Below are 20,647 nucleotides of genomic sequence, written 5' to 3' on the forward strand. Positions count from 1 at the left end.
GTGGTAGCGTGTCAATATACAACAATAAATGATCTGCTCACAAGTATTTTTACTGAAAAGACCTTGACTACTGTCATCTTGTTCAAAATCAGGTAGCCTAATTGATTAAAGTAATTTTAACACCATTGTGCTTTACTCAAACCCAAATGAGGCTAAATGTGTTCTGCCTTCTGTGCCACAGGACATTTTAGAGTATTTACCCCAAAATGCATGCACTATTAATCAGAGGTTGAAGTAAACTAAATATCTTGGCAATATTTACTCTCTAAAATACAGATTTTCTTCAATCTTTTGACAAAAAGTAAACAGCCACAGGAAACTTCTCCTTTGTTCATTTTTCAAACAAAGGGCTAAATCCTTCACACAGAAAATTTACAGCTGATTAATTCAGATTACAGCCATCAGTTGAGTATTTTGGACAGCAGTATCAATTTCTTATGAATAACCCTCTTAAATAGGCTACTTAGTATGTAAGAGTACTCATAACTTCAACTTAAAGAAAAATAGAGAAAAGAGAAGTATTTTTTCTTTATATAATGCCATCTCTTCAGTTATTCAACTTCTTTTCTTTATATATTATTAGAAGTTTTTAGATAATCTGAACTCAGTCAACCTGAATGCATGCATTTTCTCTGTACATACTGGCTGCATTAAACTATGGTGACACCTTTCATAGAGACGCAATCCCCCAGTCTAAGCTAAGAAAAAAGCTAAGTCAGTCTAAGAAAAAAGGCTGACAAACTTTGTGACATGTATATTATACTTTCCAGCATGAGGAGTATAAAATTTTCTTTTACCTTCTGCTGCTAACACATGCCTCTCTCTCTGTGTCTGTAAAATGGGAATAGCAATCCTCAGTCACCTACTGGAAATCTGAATTGGCAGATATATTTGTAAAAATCATCAAAGTAAACAGGTCAGTATACAAACAGTAAGGATTAATATAATTCAATGGTGGACATATCCCCCAGCAACATGAAATACATTAATTCCCCTTCTCATTTTACTCAGCTGGAATTAATCTAAGAGCACAGTATTTCTTTGTCAGAGGAATAAGCATGATCTGCATAGAGATCCAAAGATAAAAAAAGACAGAAAGCAATCATTATACATGAACATGCATATACTGATATATCATATACATTTTTGTCTGTGTGCATCTGCACATTCATGCAGACACAAAAATAACATTCAGAAAGAAAAGAACAGTGAGGAAAAAGCTGTCAAATGTCAGGAATCAACCTTTAAGGGCTGTAGACTCTTATAGTTACCTTTGTTGAAAGAAAGAGGATAGCACACACCAACACTGCATTATAGGAACACCAGAGGAGAAGTGGTGACTCTAATCACTAATTCTCATTCAATTTCCATTTTCTCTCCCTTTTTCTGCCTTTATAGAGAAGCTTATTTCTCCTCAGGTACTCAGCCAACTGAGTTAAAGTTAACAACATAGGTGTAACAGGAAAAGAACACTAAGAAAAGTAGGGAAAAGTCAAGCTTGAAATACTACCAGAACAAATCATTAACTATAGGAAGGAAAAATACTTCTTTTCTGCAAAGTGTTTTAAGAATTCAGATATAAAATTTCAGATATTTTTTATTCAATTTCAATTTTCCAAACTACAGAGAAAACTCTCAAAATGTAGTTACTAAGAGTAATTTTTAACTGTATATAGAACCAGCAAAAAAATGCAAAAGCACTTTCATGGCCATGATGTTTAAAAAGATTATCTCTAATTTTTTCCCTAGCTAAAGAAAGGAAAAGAACAGGGATTTGATTTCCTCTACATTTAAACCTCAGGAAGATCTTAAAAAACCTTCAATTTTTTCCCCATTAGGATTTTTTCCCTAAGATGGAAATATGACAAATATGCAACAGGGTGACAGAACTCTGCTGGAGGTGTAGAGGTCATTGCAGGCAGAGGAACTTCAAAACTTCCCGAATTGTGCAAAGTGGTTCAAGCCTTCAAACCTTGCCACTTTACCCAAAAGGTTTATGATCACCAGCTAACTCCCATAATCTAGATGTGCAGAATCTTCATGTGCAGAAAATACAGATTGACATGACCAAAAAAAAACTCAGCAAACCTATGAAAAAATAAAAAACTCACAGATATTTGCCTCTGCTGACAGTTAATGAAAATGAAATTTTATTCCAAACCCTATAGGGGCAGGATTTGTCAAAAAAAGAAAGTATAAAAACATGGGCTTTTTAGAAAAGCAGCACAAATCATTGCAGCAAAGTAACACAAAAATTGATCTGTTTCCGAGTACTTACATATATCTGGGAAATGGTTCTAAAGACAAAATTCATGGTGTGATTTTTCAAATGTCTTCTTTATGTTTTCACCAGGAATTTCAACAGCATTTTATTGTAGAATTCCTTCAGCAGAGCCTAACTTATCACATAAGCATTGCTGACTTCAGTTACAATACTGAAAAATCTACTTCAGATTTGCTGAGAATGAAAAGAAAAATCAAAAGTAAAAAAAGCTCCAGAATGAATAAGCTTGAGATTATATAAAATTGGCACAGTTCTTCTAAATCATGTTCTTTTTCATGTACAATTGAAATTGGTCTGAAATAGGTTAATGTGATAGTAGGTAATAGTTTTAAATAATGATCTACCTCTAAATTTCACAACAGCCCATTTGCCCCATTTCTAGATATTCTCCTAGTATTTCTTTAGTAAATCAAGCTGTAGTTTTTCAGCATGGCATCTTCCCTAGTACAGATTTCTTCTAAGAGCTTTTAGGTACAGTCTGGATCTCACTCTAGGGCCAAGGTTTTGGAAAGACCTGAGTGAGACCTCTTCAGTGAGGTTAATTGCCTGCTTATAGATGATCAATTAGCTGCTGCACAGTTCTCCCTGCCTCAACTGGCTCTCCCTAAGCAAGCAAAACACATCCATGTTCTTCCAGGCAACTAAAATTGCTGGTTTGATCTTCTTGTCCCAGGTGTTTCGTGATGCTCTAGAAGAGACAAAGGAATTGAGGAGATGCTAAATGCAGGTGCTTTGTGTCTGCAGCATGGAAAGAACACAGCTGGAACTATGGGAGATCTGCCGAGCCCCAAAAGCACAGGGTGCAAAGGCAAAGAGAAAGAGGCAATCAGAAGAAAAAGACATAGTTGGAGTGTCACTGCCTGCTGGCAAAACTCCCCAAGAGTTTTGGGACTTACACTAAGCTTCAATTCAAAGCAACCTTTACAATGCGTGGAGTCAGGCTGAGCCCTAACTGGCTGCAATTTAGGAAAGTGAGCAGCAAAGAGGGCATCTCTGTGCCTCCCACTGCCAGAGTTTGAAGACACAACTGTTCAGGAATGAGACTTCTCTTGTCTCTTGCCATGCAAAACACCCATCCAACATCAAGAATGGACACAGTATGAGCTCACTGAAAGGTGTGCTGAACAGCCTGGGAGAAGAGAATAAAAGAAGAAAGTAGCACTAATGAAAATGACAACCAGTTCAATACTGCAGAGAGTAGAGAAGAATTACTGTTTCAGTAGAACAGAAACTTCCAGTTTCCCACACAAGCACTTTTGGAATCCTACCCTTATATCCCCATGAAATCACCTTTCTGGACAAAAGGAAATGGAATGGCCAATTTACACGGCTTGCTACTGACCCTTTGTAATTAGCTAGCTCATTGATGAGAGATGCAGGAGAGCTCTTCCCCACTCCCTGCTCTATCCTGGTCTCTCCTCAAAGTTCCTGTAGAAAGGATATGGTCACAATTTTTCACTAAGAACTTTCTGTTAACATAGAAGATAAAGAACAAAAGAATCCCCTTGGATTCCTTCTCTTGAATTTATCTCTAAAAAGAGAAGGGAGAGAGAGGAAAATGAGGAGGAGAAGGAAAGGAGAGAAAAAAAGGTGATGCCTCAAACACCTGAAATTTGAAGCAAAGGACATTCTTTCAAAACAAATTTTATGGTGTCACATAATGTGATACTAGGAAACATAGGAAAACAAATCTGTCTCACAGGGAAAATTCTAGCATATTCAAGTTTGATTTTTCTTCCAACATAATTCTGACTTAGCATCAGTTTTCTTTGTTTATTGAATATTCATTTCTCTAAGGAGGCCTGCTGGCTTCAGTGATCAACCTCCACAAGCAAATGCTTTCAGATGTGAATACAAGTTGTATGATGTGGTTCCCACTTGTTTGCATAATTAGATCAGTGGTCCTGTGATGAGGTTCAGTATCCAGTCTCTGAGGTGTTGTGACTTAAACTAACAGTGGCTGACACCCTCTGGTTGCAGGACACCATCTCCTGTAGATATTGAACAAACATCAGCTACAGGTACGTAGGCTCAAGTTTTGTTGCTGAGAACAAGCCCTGGCAGTGGCAGGCAGCATTCCACTCAGAAAGAAGGGACCTGCAAGGGGTGGGGACTTAAGGGTCTAAGGCAAAATCTTACATCTTTTCCTGCTAGACATTCCTATGTTGTGCAAATCACAGACAGAGCACATAATCGAACAATATACTTAATAAATCATGGCAGAGTTTGAAGAGGCACTTCACTACTTAGGCAGATTTTTTTTCAGAATATCTTTCCTTATATGTTTCACACAGGATGTATCAATTCTTTGAGGCTCTTTTCTGCAGATAAATCAGCACCAAGTTAATGGTTTGTAATCCCCAGTATAAGAATCCACAGGGAGTCAACTCTGCAATGTGATACAGAATTACCATCCAAAACAGTCTTCAGACCTCTTGTCATGACTTGGAAATCCATTCCTTTTTCCTCTTTGTAGGGGATGATTGAGACTCCACCCTCCTGCTTCTCATCAGAGCAGCAGCCCATCCTTCTTTTTGCATCTATTTATTCAACATAATCCATCTTCTTCCCATTCCCTTCCATACTCAGACTTTGGTGGCCAAAGGAAGGGAATAAAAGGATTTAACTTGAGTATAAGCTATTATAAGCAGTGATTGCAAATTTCCTTTCTGCCAGCTCACCAGCCCTTATTACAAAGCAATTCTAAAATGATGGCATCTTCTATGTGCCACTACATCAGAAGTAGCACTCATTGAGGACAAAAATGTATAACCAAGAGCTCTCTGCCAAAGGGTTTCTCCCAGAATTTTGCAGTTTTATATCCGCTCTATCCTTCAATTCATTTATCTAATTAAAATAATTCTAAAACAATTTGTTTTCCAGATGTTTTAATGGCTGGCATCCTCAAATTAATGTGAAGTACTGGCTAGAATATTATTTTTTTACAGCTTCTACCAAAGCAGTTTAGGAGAAGATAAATAGAACAAATTTATTCCTTCTGGAAAAAATATAAAACTCAAAAAAATTTACTTCTACCTCTGCAGTATGAAATTTGTCACTAATCATTTTAAACTATGCCCTTTTATGCTTCTTCCATCTCTTTTAGCTTTCTATGCAGTTCTTTGATGTAACAAAGACAGTTTCAGACAAGATTTCAGTTCTTCTGGAAAAAAAAAGCTTTAAGTCTTGAGGCAAAAAGCAGCGTATTTAAAATTTATATACTCCATAATGCCTTTGTTCTGAACTTGAACATCCTGAAAAACTTCTCCTCTTTCTTTTGCTTTCTGACTCTGAAGATCATTTGTTCTCATGGTTTCAGCTTCTTATTATGCAACAGTGACTTTAACTGGTGGTTCCAGCATTTAAGTACATGCACAGTCATGGCTGACCCTTTCTGATCAATTGCCAATCCATACAGGTTTGACTGATAAAAGAGCCAATTAGATTTAAGCAAATTAAGGGACATCACCAATGTCAACCACTTATTAAACTGAATGCTGAATTCCATGCATACCAAACACTAATGCACGGAGTCCCATTAAGAGTTGAAATCCTAACCCCATTAGTAACTCCAGACCACTACAGGGTAAGGGTCAAAAGGAAGTTTCATATTTATGGATTACCATTTGGATTCAGTTTTTATTTTTTTTAGTCTTTCCAAGAACTCTTGAACCTGCACTGCAATTTTAGTTGAGAGTGTAGATAAAATAAATTCCTCATTTCTAAGATAGGTTTTTTTTGAGTGTTGACTTCAAGCATGGCAAATCAGCTTGATAAGAAATTAAAATATATTCAGTCAGGTAACACTAAAGATTTGGAGTGCTTTATATTGTGTGCAATGTGTTTTAAAGCTAAAAAAAATAAAGGAACAAAAGAAATGCATATTGGAAAAAATTGTATCATAATTGTAAAACAGTGATCAGCAATAACATCAAAATGGAATATCACTTTGTCCTCAATCACTCTCCCTCTCAGACAATCTTCCATCAAGCTCCATGAACTAGTCTCCCCATTACAGATTTCTTAAATAGTTTTAAGAAATACTTAAATACTTTTTTTATATCGTTGAAAAGAGAATGGTACATCTTAACACTTATTAAAAGGCTGTGCTTTTGTACATAATGAGACCTTCTTTACTTTTTGAGCAAACAAAACTTCCATCTAAGTGAAATCTTGGCCACTAAAGTAAAAAAATAAAATTCTTCCTTATTTAAGTAGCATCTAGATTTCATTTAATGATTTAGAAAGTGTGAAGGCACTGAATACTGCCCAGTGTAAAATTACCATTACACTCATAATTTAGCATGCAATGGAATTGTATAACCCTCAAAGGCTCTTACAATAAACATCCTGGTAAAGCAAACCTCTATTGTCCTACACACACACATGTGTGTCTGTACATGTGTACACATATAGAGAAAACACAGCCTGTGAGAGAGCACTTCTCTCATATGCACTGCTTCATTTATTAGTCATTTCTCTACAGATCACAGTCCACTGGACAATGGTATGGAAGATTTCTTTAATAACTCTCACTGCTAATTTAATTCTACTTAAACACACATATCCTAGTGAATGCCACATGCTTTTCAGCATGATTTTATGTGTAAATCAGGATAATATGTTTTCAGATCATTAACTAAAAGGAAGCATGAACTAAAACCTATTTAACCAATGAGGTATTGCTTTTAAACTACCACAAGGTCATAAAAAAGATAATTTCAAAGCTATAAGTTTTCTAATTGTAATCAACAACAATCTAATGATGAAAGAAAGAGTATCTTAATGGCTGTCATAAACTTGTGCACATCCTTGCTTATCTTTAAAGATCCTTTACCTTGTCATTTGGTGAAATTTTCACTACCAAATTTTCCTAAGCAAAACTGAAATGTGACACTGGAGCTAGAAATATCAGTGTCTTACTGCTCAGTCTTAAACGAGCAGTAAAACTCAGATGCAGTTTTATTATTATATGAGAACATATATTTTTTAATAGTAGGTGCAGCTTGACAATCAGATAGGAAAAGTATAAAATGTGCTGGGAATTGACTTTTTCCTTGTTCCTCAGTAATCTGTCATAAAAACTCTGTGTTGTATTTACTCACTTTTCTGAAGTCCCCAAACCAAATCCATCTGTTTGCAAGCAAGCTGTTTCACGGCTGGGTTTTTGAACTCTAAGTTTTATAATATTTCTTTCCTTTTTTTTTTCTTTTGCTTTCAAATTGTATGTACGTTCCTCTACATTGTTCTTGCTCAACAGCTACACCACACATCTCTCAAAAACAAGTGTTGTTGGACTCTCACTTAAAAACTCAAAATTGCCTTAAATTAATTGTATACATTGACATTTATTTAACAAAAACTAATTAGCTAGGGTGTCCATGAAAAGAAAATACAAAAGCAGCACATCTACATCAGCTATAAATATAAGCTTTCTTGAAAAAAAACAAACAAACAACAACAAAGCCACAAAACAAGTAATTGTAAAATGTTTAGGGCATATTTGCTCAACTCTCTTATTTCAAATTGTTATGAAGATAATATCCAGACTGGCTTACAGCCTAATTCACTGTAAATCAGCACATTGTAATTTTCTTTCTTACAGATACATTATTTTGTGGATTCTGGCTCAATATATTGCCAATGATTTATATTACTATTATTAAACAAATTCTCTAAGTCTATCTAGTAAGTGCTCCTTGTCAGCACTTACAACTTTTATTCTAAAACAGATTACAAAATGCAGGTGAGTCTCTTTATATTCTTGGGCTAAATTAGCTGTCCATGCCAGAATACACTACCATTCACTGAAAAAAAATGAATTACATAATGCACTTCTCACCTTTATAATATGCTAAACTACACAACTATGCACTTTCATTTTCTAGTTCTTAAATGGAACAAAGTGACAAATTAGAAGCCAAAAAGAATTTTGTGAGTAAGAACTACTAATACAAACATATTCTTCTGAACTTCAGTCCTCAGCTGCCATAATAAATAACATTTTGTTGAACACAGTGTTTATATAATTGTTACATGCACAGAAAAAGCACTTTTTCATACTTACCTCCTGGAGGCATGACTATGGTTATAGCATCACTTATCAAGCTGCCCTGGCTGTTGGAGGCATTCACTTGTACTGTGTAGTTAGAAAATGGAATTAGTCCTTTAATGGGTACCCATACATTGAATTCCTTGCTGCTGCACAACATCCGAGTATCATTTACAATAGAATAATTAGCATTATCTGTTATGGAAAAACAAGAGAGGGAGGGAAAGAACAAATGTTAGACCTCACATCTGCTACAATTCACTGTTTTTATGAACCAAGTCTTATTTCTACTCAAATGAAGAGTTGCCATTTATACCAGTAACACACACAAATTTTTGGTCTGTTGGGAAGAAAAATTATTATTCACAATTTCTCTTCCTTCTGCCAACAGTTTGTGGCATTTGTAAATCTTAGAAAATAAACCAATACACAAATGAAGCAGCTGCAAAGCTGATTGCTATATACTGCAAACAGAAGTTCCAGAACAGTTCTGTGATAATTGCAGATTCCAAACATTAATGATAATTCTTATACCCATGAAAGACTGGCAAAACACTTTCAATTTGCTAGAAAAATGCTTAACTTAGGAGTTGATAAGCTAATTCCATTGCATGCATAACAAACAGTCGTCTGCAGTAACAGAGGTTTTCCAGCACGGCCTGCAGTTCTCTCAAAGACAAAACAAGGATTTGAAGTACTCATTTTATCAGTTGAAATCATCAGAGGACACCACAGCAACCTACATGTCCTTTGCAACCCTTTTAAGATCTCAAACTTAAGATAAGACAATATTCTACCCTATAAAAATTAAAATAAATAAAAAAACAAACAAAAAACCAAAGCCTTTCCAAAATACCTAGTTAGACTAGAAAATAAAAAATTATATATGTCAAGTAACATTTTTTTGACTTAATGAAGACCTCAGTCACATATCTCAGAGTCAAGCTCACTCACTTAAATATCATCTTATATTTTGAGTATATGAAGTGCCATAAACAAATAATATTATTATTATTACTATCCATCACCCCATGGAGGGCTCTCACACTGAAGTCAATAAAAATTCTGTATTACAAACAACAGCAGAATAACACAAGCCTAAGACCACAGGTATGAGAACAAGAGTAAATACACTATAACTGTAAAAATATTGTAAATCAATTAAGACATTGTCACAGCTAGAAGATTCAATATTTACATCTGAGTCCTTTACAAAACCTAAATAAGACAGAACTACAAAAAAACCCTAGAAAAATCAAATTTAAAATTAATTTTTAAGAGACACTTATTGGACTTACTCATTTTGATGCAAGTTTCAAATTAACTATTAAAACCAAAATGCTGTTAAATCAGAAACAATTTTTCATATATTCCGTGTTTCTATGATATGCATTAAGGTGTATTTGCAGTATCTTTCAGTCATGCTGACATTACATTGTACCACGGATGAGTGATCTGGATTTTCCTCTAATTTGGGGACTCCTATGAAGAATTTGGTTCACTTATGGTACCAATTCAAGCCCTTCCTTTATTTTGGTGTTTATAAACAGCACTAGTATTTTCAGTTATTCTATTTGTAACATACAAAAAGCTTATTTTTTGAGGTTTTGGAGAAGGGGACAGATTTGTAAAACTCTTTTTTTATAAAACTGCCTTGCAGTTTAGTTCCTCATTGCTCAAATTCTACCTGGACTGGACCCTACCATAGCACCAGACCACCCAAACAGACTACAGTAGAGTGAAGGTAGAATGATTTCATGAAGCTTGATGGATTCATTTTGGATTTCACTGAAGTTTATCTGAGAGATCCTTTTTAGGTACAGCAATGGAGGCAAAGCTTCTTTACATGCAAGAACAACCACATTTTACACATTCCATTTATAGAATGCTGCAGAAACAAAGTTATTTTGTCTGAGATTACTCTTATGTACTTGGGCTACTCAACCAGCACTAGAAAAATGCATCTGCATTACTTGATCTCAGCTTTTAAATAGTGTATCAAATCCTCCTTCTGCACCTTTGGGAAACTGTCCCTGTGTGTGATTTGGGAGAAGATACAGTCCAACAAAGCACATTTCTCCTATTATCTATCACCATTTTTGCAATGTTTGTGATTTATTATTTGTGAAGATTGTGCAACAATATTTGACATACATATTCTTAAGATCATAGTGACATTAAACACTTAACGACTCCACTGGCTATGGAAAAAAATAGACACATTTTCAAACGTTTCACCTCCAATGTCTGGGAAAGTTTAAAAATACATTTTTAACCAAGTGTTAACAGATCAGCACATAGGATAGAGTCAAACCTCAAGCATTATAGAAATTGTCTAACAGTAATTTATATATGCCATATCCATGTGACAATGAAAATTTTCCTATCAACAGTACAGATATAACTTGTTAATATTTTAATTTCATCCACCTCAGCCTGGTAGGAAGCTATGTAGTTCCTCTACTTTTATTCCATTTTTAATCTTTCTTTCAATGGCTAACTATACTATATTTTAAAAACACAGTTTCAAGTAACAGAAAATGAATTAAAAGGATAACACTATTCCAAGTTGCCTGGATAACAACATTAATATACAGTAATTATACAATTAGTTGTAACATTAAATTCTTGTTATAGCAGAGTGATTACTCGGCAATTATAAGAAGTATATAATTACCCAATAATTAGGAGAAGTATGTAATTACATAACCATTTTATTCAGCTCAAAAATGAACTTGCAAATTTACAATGAGATAGACAACATAGCAGCTCAAAATTTTTCATTGCTTCTAATAAAAAGCTAAAGAGTACTTGCAAGTTTCCTAGCCCAAATTTTACACAGACAAAAGGTGTTTTATCCCAATTCCCAGACAAGGAAGTTACTGCTGCTGGCAAATAAAATATTAGAAGAACATTTTTAAAATGCAGGTCTTGCTGTGGCTGACCTGCAATATGGAGCTTTGCCACTTCTCACTGCCTAAACTGTACTTTCAGTGGGCTGGAAAATGCAGACACACAGGTTCAGCCTGACAGAAAGCGATACAGCGATAACCCTGTCATATCATTCCATGCCATTCCTGCCCAGACTGCCGCAGTGTGGACCCAATTTGTGAGTATAAGTGGATGAGGCCTCCCTTTGTCCAGTTTTCCTGGGTGTTTTTCTCTCCATGCCGCCCACAAGTCCCACTGTAGTCCACCAGCAAGTCCATTGCAGATCCAAAAGCAGTGTGGAGTCCTAAGAGACATTGTTCTACTTCAGACAAGTAGTTCCTACCAGAACACCTCCTCATTTCTGCCTTGTGATTCCTGCCAGGAACATACACCAGCACCCCAACAAGTGAGATTCCCCCACAATTCTGTTAACGTGAGCAACCTAAATGGGCAGAAAACAAACGCCTACGCATCCATGAATGGCTCACCAGACCCATGAATGCTTAAGGCATGCAAACACCTGCACAAAAAGATAAATCCAGACAAGAGAGGGCAAAGAGACTCTATTCTCTATAACCTCCTAAGAAAACCCAAATCCCTTGCAGACATGAAAGGTTTCCCTAAGCTCCTTAATAATTCCACATTTTTGCATAGTTTTGGTTTTGTTCTTTTACTAGCCTTCCTGCTCAGTTCTCCATAACTCCCCAAAATTATCTGCAGGATTTCTTTGCTTAAGGCTAATTGAGAAACACTTCTGCTGTTCCCAGTTTACTCCTAGTTTATGCCAGATCAAAGTATGTCCGTTTTTCAGGAAAAGATTCATATGAAGAAATGAGGACTAAAGAATATCCATAAATATACTTAAAAGTTATGTATAGTTGAAACAAAGACACAGAAATACATATTGCATTCAAAATCACTGTTTAAAAGTGCTAAGCTTCAGAGAGCACTCTAGCTGTTGAGTATCTGTACTTGAAGGTTCAGGATGGTTTTGAGTGGACACTCTGCAGGGGACTCCCAAGCAGATGTGCATTCCTGTTACTCAGCACCCCTGTAAATAGGGGAATTAAGCTCCTGTGAAGCAGTGGTGTGTAAATTACTGCTGTCCTGGGTCTGTCATCCTATGGGGTTCACTAGATTGAAATAACACAAATGGGTATCCTTTTCCATTCTTGTTATAATCATTGTCACAAGAATTTTAATGCCTCATATATTCCATAATTTTTTTCTGTGTGCTGTGCTGCTCTGACCTTTTCAATATTCTGTAATTTGACTGGCTGGCGATTTCAAGTTCTCTCCTTTTTACAGCCTTATTAACTTGTGGGGAATAGGTGAAATGCACAGCCAATCAGAATACATAATATTGCAAAGGTCACAGCAATACAGTATAGCATCAGCAGACACAGAATACTGTATATTAGTCATTAGCATCCTGATATCTTATTCATGTGACAAAGATTGTGAGGAGCGCAGGAAATGGTACAACATGAAACCATTCTCATGGCAAAGAAATAATACAAACTAACACATTCACCTTACATATAAGAACTTTCTTCCCCCCAAATCTGGGCACATTTAAAGGTACTCTTCCCAACAGGATCAAAATTTTTGCTTTTAAGGGAGAAAGTAATAAATTTAGATGTTTCCTTTTTATGTATTAAACAGAGAAAGACACATATTTCACAAGTGTGGGCAAATACCAAGTAATTCTATTAATATCACTGCATTTGTGATTAATACCAATCTCCATACTTTAGATATAGGTCCATTATGTCCTGATAACCTCTTTTAAATTACAGAACATGTTGCCCTACAATATTCAAGCAGACAGAAGCAGAACTATTACCACTGCAGAAGACTAGTCAAAGACTGAAGGCAGCAAAAATCCAGCTCAAGGAACAGTTCATGTGAGGATCTATACAAAGATTACTTAGTTAACTATTACAAACACAGTTGGTTTTATGCCAGCTTTATATTACTGTGAGCATACAGAGTTTAAGCCTTGTACCTTGAACGACAGAAAAAGTTACTAAGATTAGAATAGCAAAATAAAAATGAAACAAGAACTCATTTTTTTGGCCTTTTTTCTCTGAGCTCATCCTCATTGTCACCAGTTTCTGTCCCTATTTGAGACACAGCTAATTCGTGTCTCTTTGACACGCCATCTTTGGTGGGAAATTCTGTGAATATGCACACTTCTTTGTGTCCTTTTGCCTGTTGGTTTTGCCTATTCTTCAGCCTCATTAACTACCACAAAAGCTACTTTCCTCCCAGCTAAGATTTTTATTTTCTACCTCTCTTCCTTTCTCATTGTTTCTAATGGAGTATTTAGAATAAAAAAATATCACTTTCCATTAGTTTGATTATCCCAGTAGAAAACCAGCTAAAATACTTCCCTGGCCTTATTGGCAACTGTCTTTTCTTAAGAACTTTAATAATGAACTATTCTCAAATTGTCGTCTCAATTGTTAAATTGACTTGTGAAGCAGTTTGGCTTAGATGCCATACCCACCTTTTCAACAAACTGTTGAGGGGGGTTTTATGTTTTGAGATTGGGTTGGTTTTTATATTTTAGCATTCTGTTTTGGAGGATTTTTTTTTTTGTTAGCTTTTTTCTTTCTTTTTTTTTCAGATGGGCACACTGCTGATTTTTTTGCCTCATTGTCTTGAACCACTACTGTCTTGTTCCCCTTCTCCTGAGCTGACAGATCTATTGTTCCTATGGACATATCATGGTCACAGTCCATCAAACTGAGTTCAAAACTTAAAGACTCTCTTAACACATGAAAACTTTACTCTCATGGGTTAGGAAAGTTACTAAATGAGTCAAAATAGGTCATTTAAAAGTGCTGTGGGAAACTGGAAAAATTATGAATCCAAAATATTAATTTCCCTGTAAATAAGAAGATTTTCACATTATCTGCTTTGAAAAATTTTATCTTTTTCCATTTCCCTGGGAATTAAAAGAAGTCCTTTAGTTTTAAAACTGAAAAATTGAAAATATTTGAAGAACAAGATCAAAATCTGTGTTGGCATGTATAGCAGAAATATGAAACCTAGAAGACCCAGTTTCTGACAATTAGTTTCTGAATGGTACTCAAGTCATCACTCAAAGAGGCTTCTTACAGAATCAGATTTGGTAGAGCTATCTTAGATTGTCTTGAGACATACAGAATTTGTACACTGTCTGACTGACACTGGAAGGGGATTCCTCCTCTCTATTCAGCCTGGTGAGAGACATCTGGAGAATTCATCTTGTTCTGGGATCCCCAGCATAACACAGATCTGGACTTACTGGAGTGGAGTCCATGCAAAGATGATTAAAGCCTTGAAGAATATGTCAAACAATGAGGATTTGAGAGAACTGAGGTTGTTTAGCCTCAAGAAGAGGAAGAAGGATCTTAAAAATGTGTAAAATATTAAAAATATCTGTTGTGAAGGCATAAAGTAGCGAAACATTTCTTAGCAATGTACAGCAGCAGAAAAAAAAATGAGTACATACAGAAAATACAAGAAATTCTGTTTAAACCTATAAAAAAACCTTGTTTTACTTTGACATTGGTCAAACACTGGAAGAAGTTGCTCAGAGTCTCCAACTTTGGTGATACTCAAAAGCCAGCTGGACACTCTCCTGGGCAATGTGCTCCAACTAACCCTGCTTGGAGAAGAGAGCTTGAACTGGTTGTTCCCTCGAGGTGCTCTCTGACCTCAGCTGTTATATGATTCTATGAAAATTTTCAGAGCACTTCAAGAACCCTAAGGCAAAGCATGGGTAATCATTATGATGAAAGCATGTTCCTGTCAGTAGAAATAAGTGATTATTAGTGTTACAAACACTAAGTAATGTGCATTTATGTGCTCATTAATTCTACAGACTGAAATATGAATAAAGCCCACAGCTTGATGTGAGAGCTCATACAAGAAAGTTAGCACAGACCCCATGGATGGCTAATGACTGCAGCCAAGATTAGGCCTTGTCATGGTGGCAGGCAGGAAGGAATCTTCAGTGTGTGGTCTCATCTACCCTTTGGAGCTTTCAGCTCAGTGCCATGAGGCTTTGGACTAAAAAACCTCTGTAATTGTTGATGAAGCTGCCAAGAAGAAACCTTTTTGATTTGAATTACTGTTTTAGTTTTTCTCATTACTCTCTCATAAACACAGAAACATCTAATGAGTCTTGTAGCTGAGTCAGTCTCATTTTAACCTTCCACTTAAAACAGTATGTTTCAGTATAGTGTTAAATCTCTGCTGTAATTATATTCATCTCTACTTTAACCCCATTTTTCTGCAATAGCACCAAGTCATCAGTCCAGGAGTCCCCACACTGCACACTTAGAGACACGCAATAAGAATGCAGCTTCATGACCTAAACCAAACTCTGGAAAATATTCTATGAGTACAACCAGTTTCTCTGGATTTCAAAAAGGTTTCCAGTGTCTAAGCACTGTTATCCTGGTTTGAACAGGAGGAAGTGTCCCAGCACAGTAGAGTAATCTAAGTTGCAAAATACACATTTGACATAAGACATCAAAGATCAAAAGCATTTGCTGCACTTGCAATCTTAAGCTGATGACAGAGCATATAGTTACTGATTTCATCCATTTTGTTTGAGGGGTTTTATAGACAAATTATGAGATTTTATCAAGTTTATTTCATGAGGGACTTTATATAGTAAAAAAAAAATCAAAACCAGTTAGCTTTTAAACCATCAAGTTTGCTTCTCCATTGTTATAACATTCTTTCTCTAGCTGCAGCAGTACATAAATGGAGATTATCACAGTATCTGGTTTCTGAATCTATGCCCATAATTCATGGATGCCAATAAGAATTTTCCATTCTCCAGGGACACTATCAGAAGGAGACTAGCTAAACACACAGAGCAGAACTTGGAGTCTCAAATCCATAATCAAATATCTAGATTGATTGTGTCACTTGCACTTGTATTGATTTCAATTGGAGCAGCTGACCCAAGGGAATAATAAAAATGTGGAATAAAACTGATTTATGAGAAGAAAATAAATCCTTTTGTGAGTGGTAATGAATTGGTACTATTTAACCCTTTCAATCACAGAGAGAGAACACTATTTATTTTTTCAGAATGCTGAGTTAGCCGAAAGAAGTCATATAAAAAAAGTCAATACTGTCAAATGCCATTACAGTTAGTTGTAATACTTTGGAAGGAATGAAGCTCTAAACTTGATCTAGGATTTTTGTCTGACATATGACATTCTTTTGGTTTTTCAGTCACCTTTCATGAGGCATCATAAGCGATGCACTTGTAGATTGAAAGAACCACAGAATTACTCAGGTGACTGTTTGTTGTACTTATAAATTACCTCCCTATAGACTATTTAGGGCAAAAACATGAAGAGTAACACAAACAGCCACATCAAGTGCACACAATTATCCCTATAAAAGGACAACCAACATAATGATTGTTCTGGTATCACACTAGAAACTTACATAGTCAAAACATAATTTGATTCCCCCTTATAAAGTGAAAAGAAAAACTTCAAAAAATTCTTGTCAAATCCCAGTTTTCATCATGTTTTCTCCACCGGAGAAAAGAGATGGGGTTTATATTGGTCTCTAAAGAGAACCTTATTTGTTTAAAGCCAACACATACAAATATTCAAACTCAATTTTTTTATCTGTGGAAGATCTAGCCAGATTGTATATATCTTGTTTGGGTTATGTCATTGACATTAATCGTATTGTGTTTAATGTCATAAATTGGTTTGTTGCATTTAGCAGTTACCAGAGATACCTAAGCACAGTCAATGTAGTCTTCATGTGGGTTAAAACACTGGAAGACATTCATTAACTAAAAGACTGTTTTTGCAGGAAAACTGATTGGCAAATTCCTTTTTACTCAATACTGTTTACCAGAGCCATCTCTAGAAGATTGCTATTATTCCCTAGACTATTCCAAGGGAGTAGAAACAGTCTTGGAGCCAATCCTGCTATAGGCAGTGACTAGGAATTTCTGCCTGTTAAAAACTGATAATACATTCTTTACAAAAATGGGGTTAGGCCCATGTGTCAGCTTTATCACATGAAACCAAATAAATTACAAAGTACAAGACAGACAATGTACATGTGACAAAAAACATAACTATGGGAATACAGTGATGCAGAAGATCAATTAAAACACCATCTATGGTCTGATGCTAGAGTCTTCACCAAAGAAATGGTCAGATGTAGGAATTAGAGAGTGACTTTAATTTTGCTTTCCTCAGAGACACCTGTATTAAGGAAAAGAAAAGAACAGCATACCTGATACTGACAGGAATTATGCTATTAGATGGTGCATTGTGAAGCTGCTCAAAACCTACTGAAGCTTGACTAAACTCTACTCAATAATCATCCTGAAGCGCATGCAAAACCATGAGTTTTATGGCCAGGCAGATCAAAATTTAAATGCCCTACAATTCCAAGGCAAAATACCCCAAAACTCCTGCTCTGGTGAACAGATTAAATATGGCTATTTGAAAATGAGTTATGCATCCTCTTTGTTTCCTCCTTGTATGTCTTTAGGAGTAGTGTTGTAGGTCTGTAGCTAGAACAAAAAGACAGACAAAATGAGAGAGGAAGGGGATGAAATATGAAAAATCTCCTTAAGAGCTGGCCTGGAAAAGCAGCTAAGGGCTCCCACAGTGAGAGTGTGGAGCTTATCTTTCTGGTGCAGAAGTTGGTAAGCATTTTGTAACTACTTGTGTTCCTCATTCTCAAGCCTTCAGCACAAGACAGGCTAGGAACTTCAAGGGGCTTCAGCATTCCTTTCCCCACTTCTGTTGTCATCTGCAGGTGGTGTCTTCCTCTAGTCATTGCCTTTTGCACTAGGTTGATTCTTAACACTCCCTTTTTGACTTCTGTTTGGAAAGGATACTGAAAGTATTGGGTACACTGTGCCAAGTTGAAGACTATAAGAGGAACTTAGAGAAGTTAAATGAATGGATCGTCTGAGTTTTATTCTATAAATAAAATTCTATATATTCTATTATATATTTAATAAATATTATATATTTATATATTTAATATAAATATAAATATAATATAAATATTATATATTTAATCATATATATACAGTAAATATTAAACTAAAAAGGTTAGATGGGCAACATTCAGATGCATACATGCAAAAGTCAACTTGTTTATGCTGCATTCTGCTGTTAGATTCCTCCACTTTGCCAAGAGAATGAATGGGCTGCAAAGAACCTTCCTGGTACACCATTCCCTAAAGAAGCAGAGTAAGCAGATAATTTTTCTTTTCTTTACAAAAATAGCTGATTAACTCGCTGAAAAGTATGGACCTTAGATGATGTGTCATCAAAAGAAGTCATGATAAGTATTAAAAAAGCCCTCAAGAAACAACCCCAAACTGAAAATAACACACACTGATTTCTACATTCATAAGCAACAGAGTTCTGAGTATAACCCTGCAACTTCATGTTATGAAACTCCCTAAGGACATACAGTTAATTAAGGATTCTCTTTAGGTCAAACTCCCATTCAAATGCATCACAAGATTTTGGGGGCCACAGATTTGGATTAATTTTGTGCTAACGCAGTCATCTGACAGAGGCAGGAAGATAAGAATTTCCTCCAAATCTCTCCTCTGGAAAGAGGTAATACCTGATTCTTCCTGTCCTAGAACTTAATTTCAGACACTCAGATGCAATTAAAAACGACCCTGTATTGTATCTGAACTAACCTGAGAATAAATAGGGATGAATGAGGAAACTACTTGAGGGAAATAAACCTGACTCTGTCACCTTTCTTTCCTCTCAAGTCCTCTGAGAACTGGGAGTGTATCAGATAACAAGAACTTTAACTACTATTGAAGAGGGAAAAGCTGTTTGTGCTCTGGTAGCATTAGTATTTTATGGCTTGGAACAACCAATTGCAAACCAAATTCCTCTTTAAGGCTCCTCCCAAGCAAGTACTGGGCCTTAAATGACTTGAGGCAAAGCAACATTTCATTACATTGAATTGAGCCTAAGCAATAATGCCTGAGCACTGCAGAACTGGGACAGAGCCCTCAATTCCTGTTTGATCTCCATATGCTGTTTGCTAGAAACAAATACTTTTCTGGAAAACTATAACATACCTATACTGAACAGAATGGCAAAGCAGCCCAAATAAAGCTCCTTCCAGTTTTTTAACAAGCACTTTCACAGAGAAAGGTTTTCAGAAAAAATGAAGAGTTGAATTAAAAAATGAAGGCTAATTGATATAATTGATACAGGTATTTCCCTTGAATACATTGTTAAATCATGGCCAAACTGTGGAAAAATCCATTATAAGTACCCTCCTCCACTGTCAGACAATCCAAATTATCTCCTGCTGAATTACACTTCACACTTGCAGTGACCTTTTCCATCAGTTTGTGATAGTATTTGCTTGACTTTCAATTTGGTTATTGATAATGTTAACAGGTACACACTATTTACCAACACCTTGCCAAGCCATCATCTTAAAATAAAAGAAGTATCAGCAGTAACAGAATTAAACAGCAATGAAAAAACAGGCTATGCATTACAAAGCATTCATATTGGAATCAAAAGTCAGAATTAAGTCAAAAGTCAGAATGTAGATGCATTACAGCTAAAATATTCTCTCTTGCTTTTATTCACTACAACATGTCCTTTGCTGAAGTATTTTGTTTTACAGTATTTTGTTTTCACTGTAAGATGACAAACATTCTCCATTCCAAAAAAATCCCACAGCAACTTTAAATCTTTTGCAAATTACTTAAGATGATCTGGCCCCATTAGGAAAAAAAGGTCTAGAATTAAATACAACTTATTTGAGCATGGAAATAACCAATAAGCTGTCAGGCTGCTCTCTTGAATTGGTATGAGATGTGCATATTTTTAACAGCAGATGGATGAAAAGTTATATGGTATCTTAAACAAACATGATGAATGGCATAGCCATTTGGTGGAAAACCAGTGTAACCAAATATTAAGACAGTCAGACAGAGACCTAGGTATGTGAAATTTGAAAGATTTGGAACAGGACAAGGAAAGGTGCTAAGCCTAGGAAGAGCCATAGAATATTCAGCATGAGATCAGCTGGTGCCTCTACAGTGTTGGAATAACAGGTTCATGACAGAGAAAGTGTTAAGTTACATGTTATTTAAACACTTTCCATGTCATCGACCTGCTATCTCAACATACCATATGCTATAGTAGGGCACTGGTAAGATAACAACACATCAAACAGAGTTTCACAATATACATTAGGGATGGCAGTGCAAAAATGTAGAAATACAACGTGCATTAGAAAAAAATCATGCTCTCATAGTGGGGTCCTTTGCCCTGTCCAGGGGCTATACTTATGCAGAAGGATTTCCAATCCTCAAAAAGTCTGTATCT

At 35.8% G+C, this 20,647-nt stretch overlaps 1 protein-coding gene across 10 annotated transcripts in view; it reads right to left on the minus strand.

Annotated features, from left to right (window-relative positions):
• USH2A (usherin) overlaps nucleotides 1–20,647 on the minus strand; it is a 373,658-nt gene that overhangs the window by 149,759 nt on the left and 203,252 nt on the right. For all 10 annotated transcript variants that reach the window (XR_013181496.1, XM_077175908.1, XM_077175909.1 and 7 more), the window contains one exon: nucleotides 8,352–8,531. Coding sequence is in view for 9 of the 10 variants with exons in the window: in XM_077175908.1 (XP_077032023.1) it covers nucleotides 8,352–8,531 (180 nt within the window). In the remaining variant the exon portion in view is untranslated. The remainder of the gene's footprint in view (nucleotides 1–8,351; nucleotides 8,532–20,647) is intronic.

The sequence above is a fragment of the Agelaius phoeniceus genome, chromosome 3, assembly GCF_051311805.1.
Source record: "Agelaius phoeniceus isolate bAgePho1 chromosome 3, bAgePho1.hap1, whole genome shotgun sequence".
Taxonomy (NCBI): Eukaryota; Metazoa; Chordata; class Aves; order Passeriformes; family Icteridae; genus Agelaius; species Agelaius phoeniceus.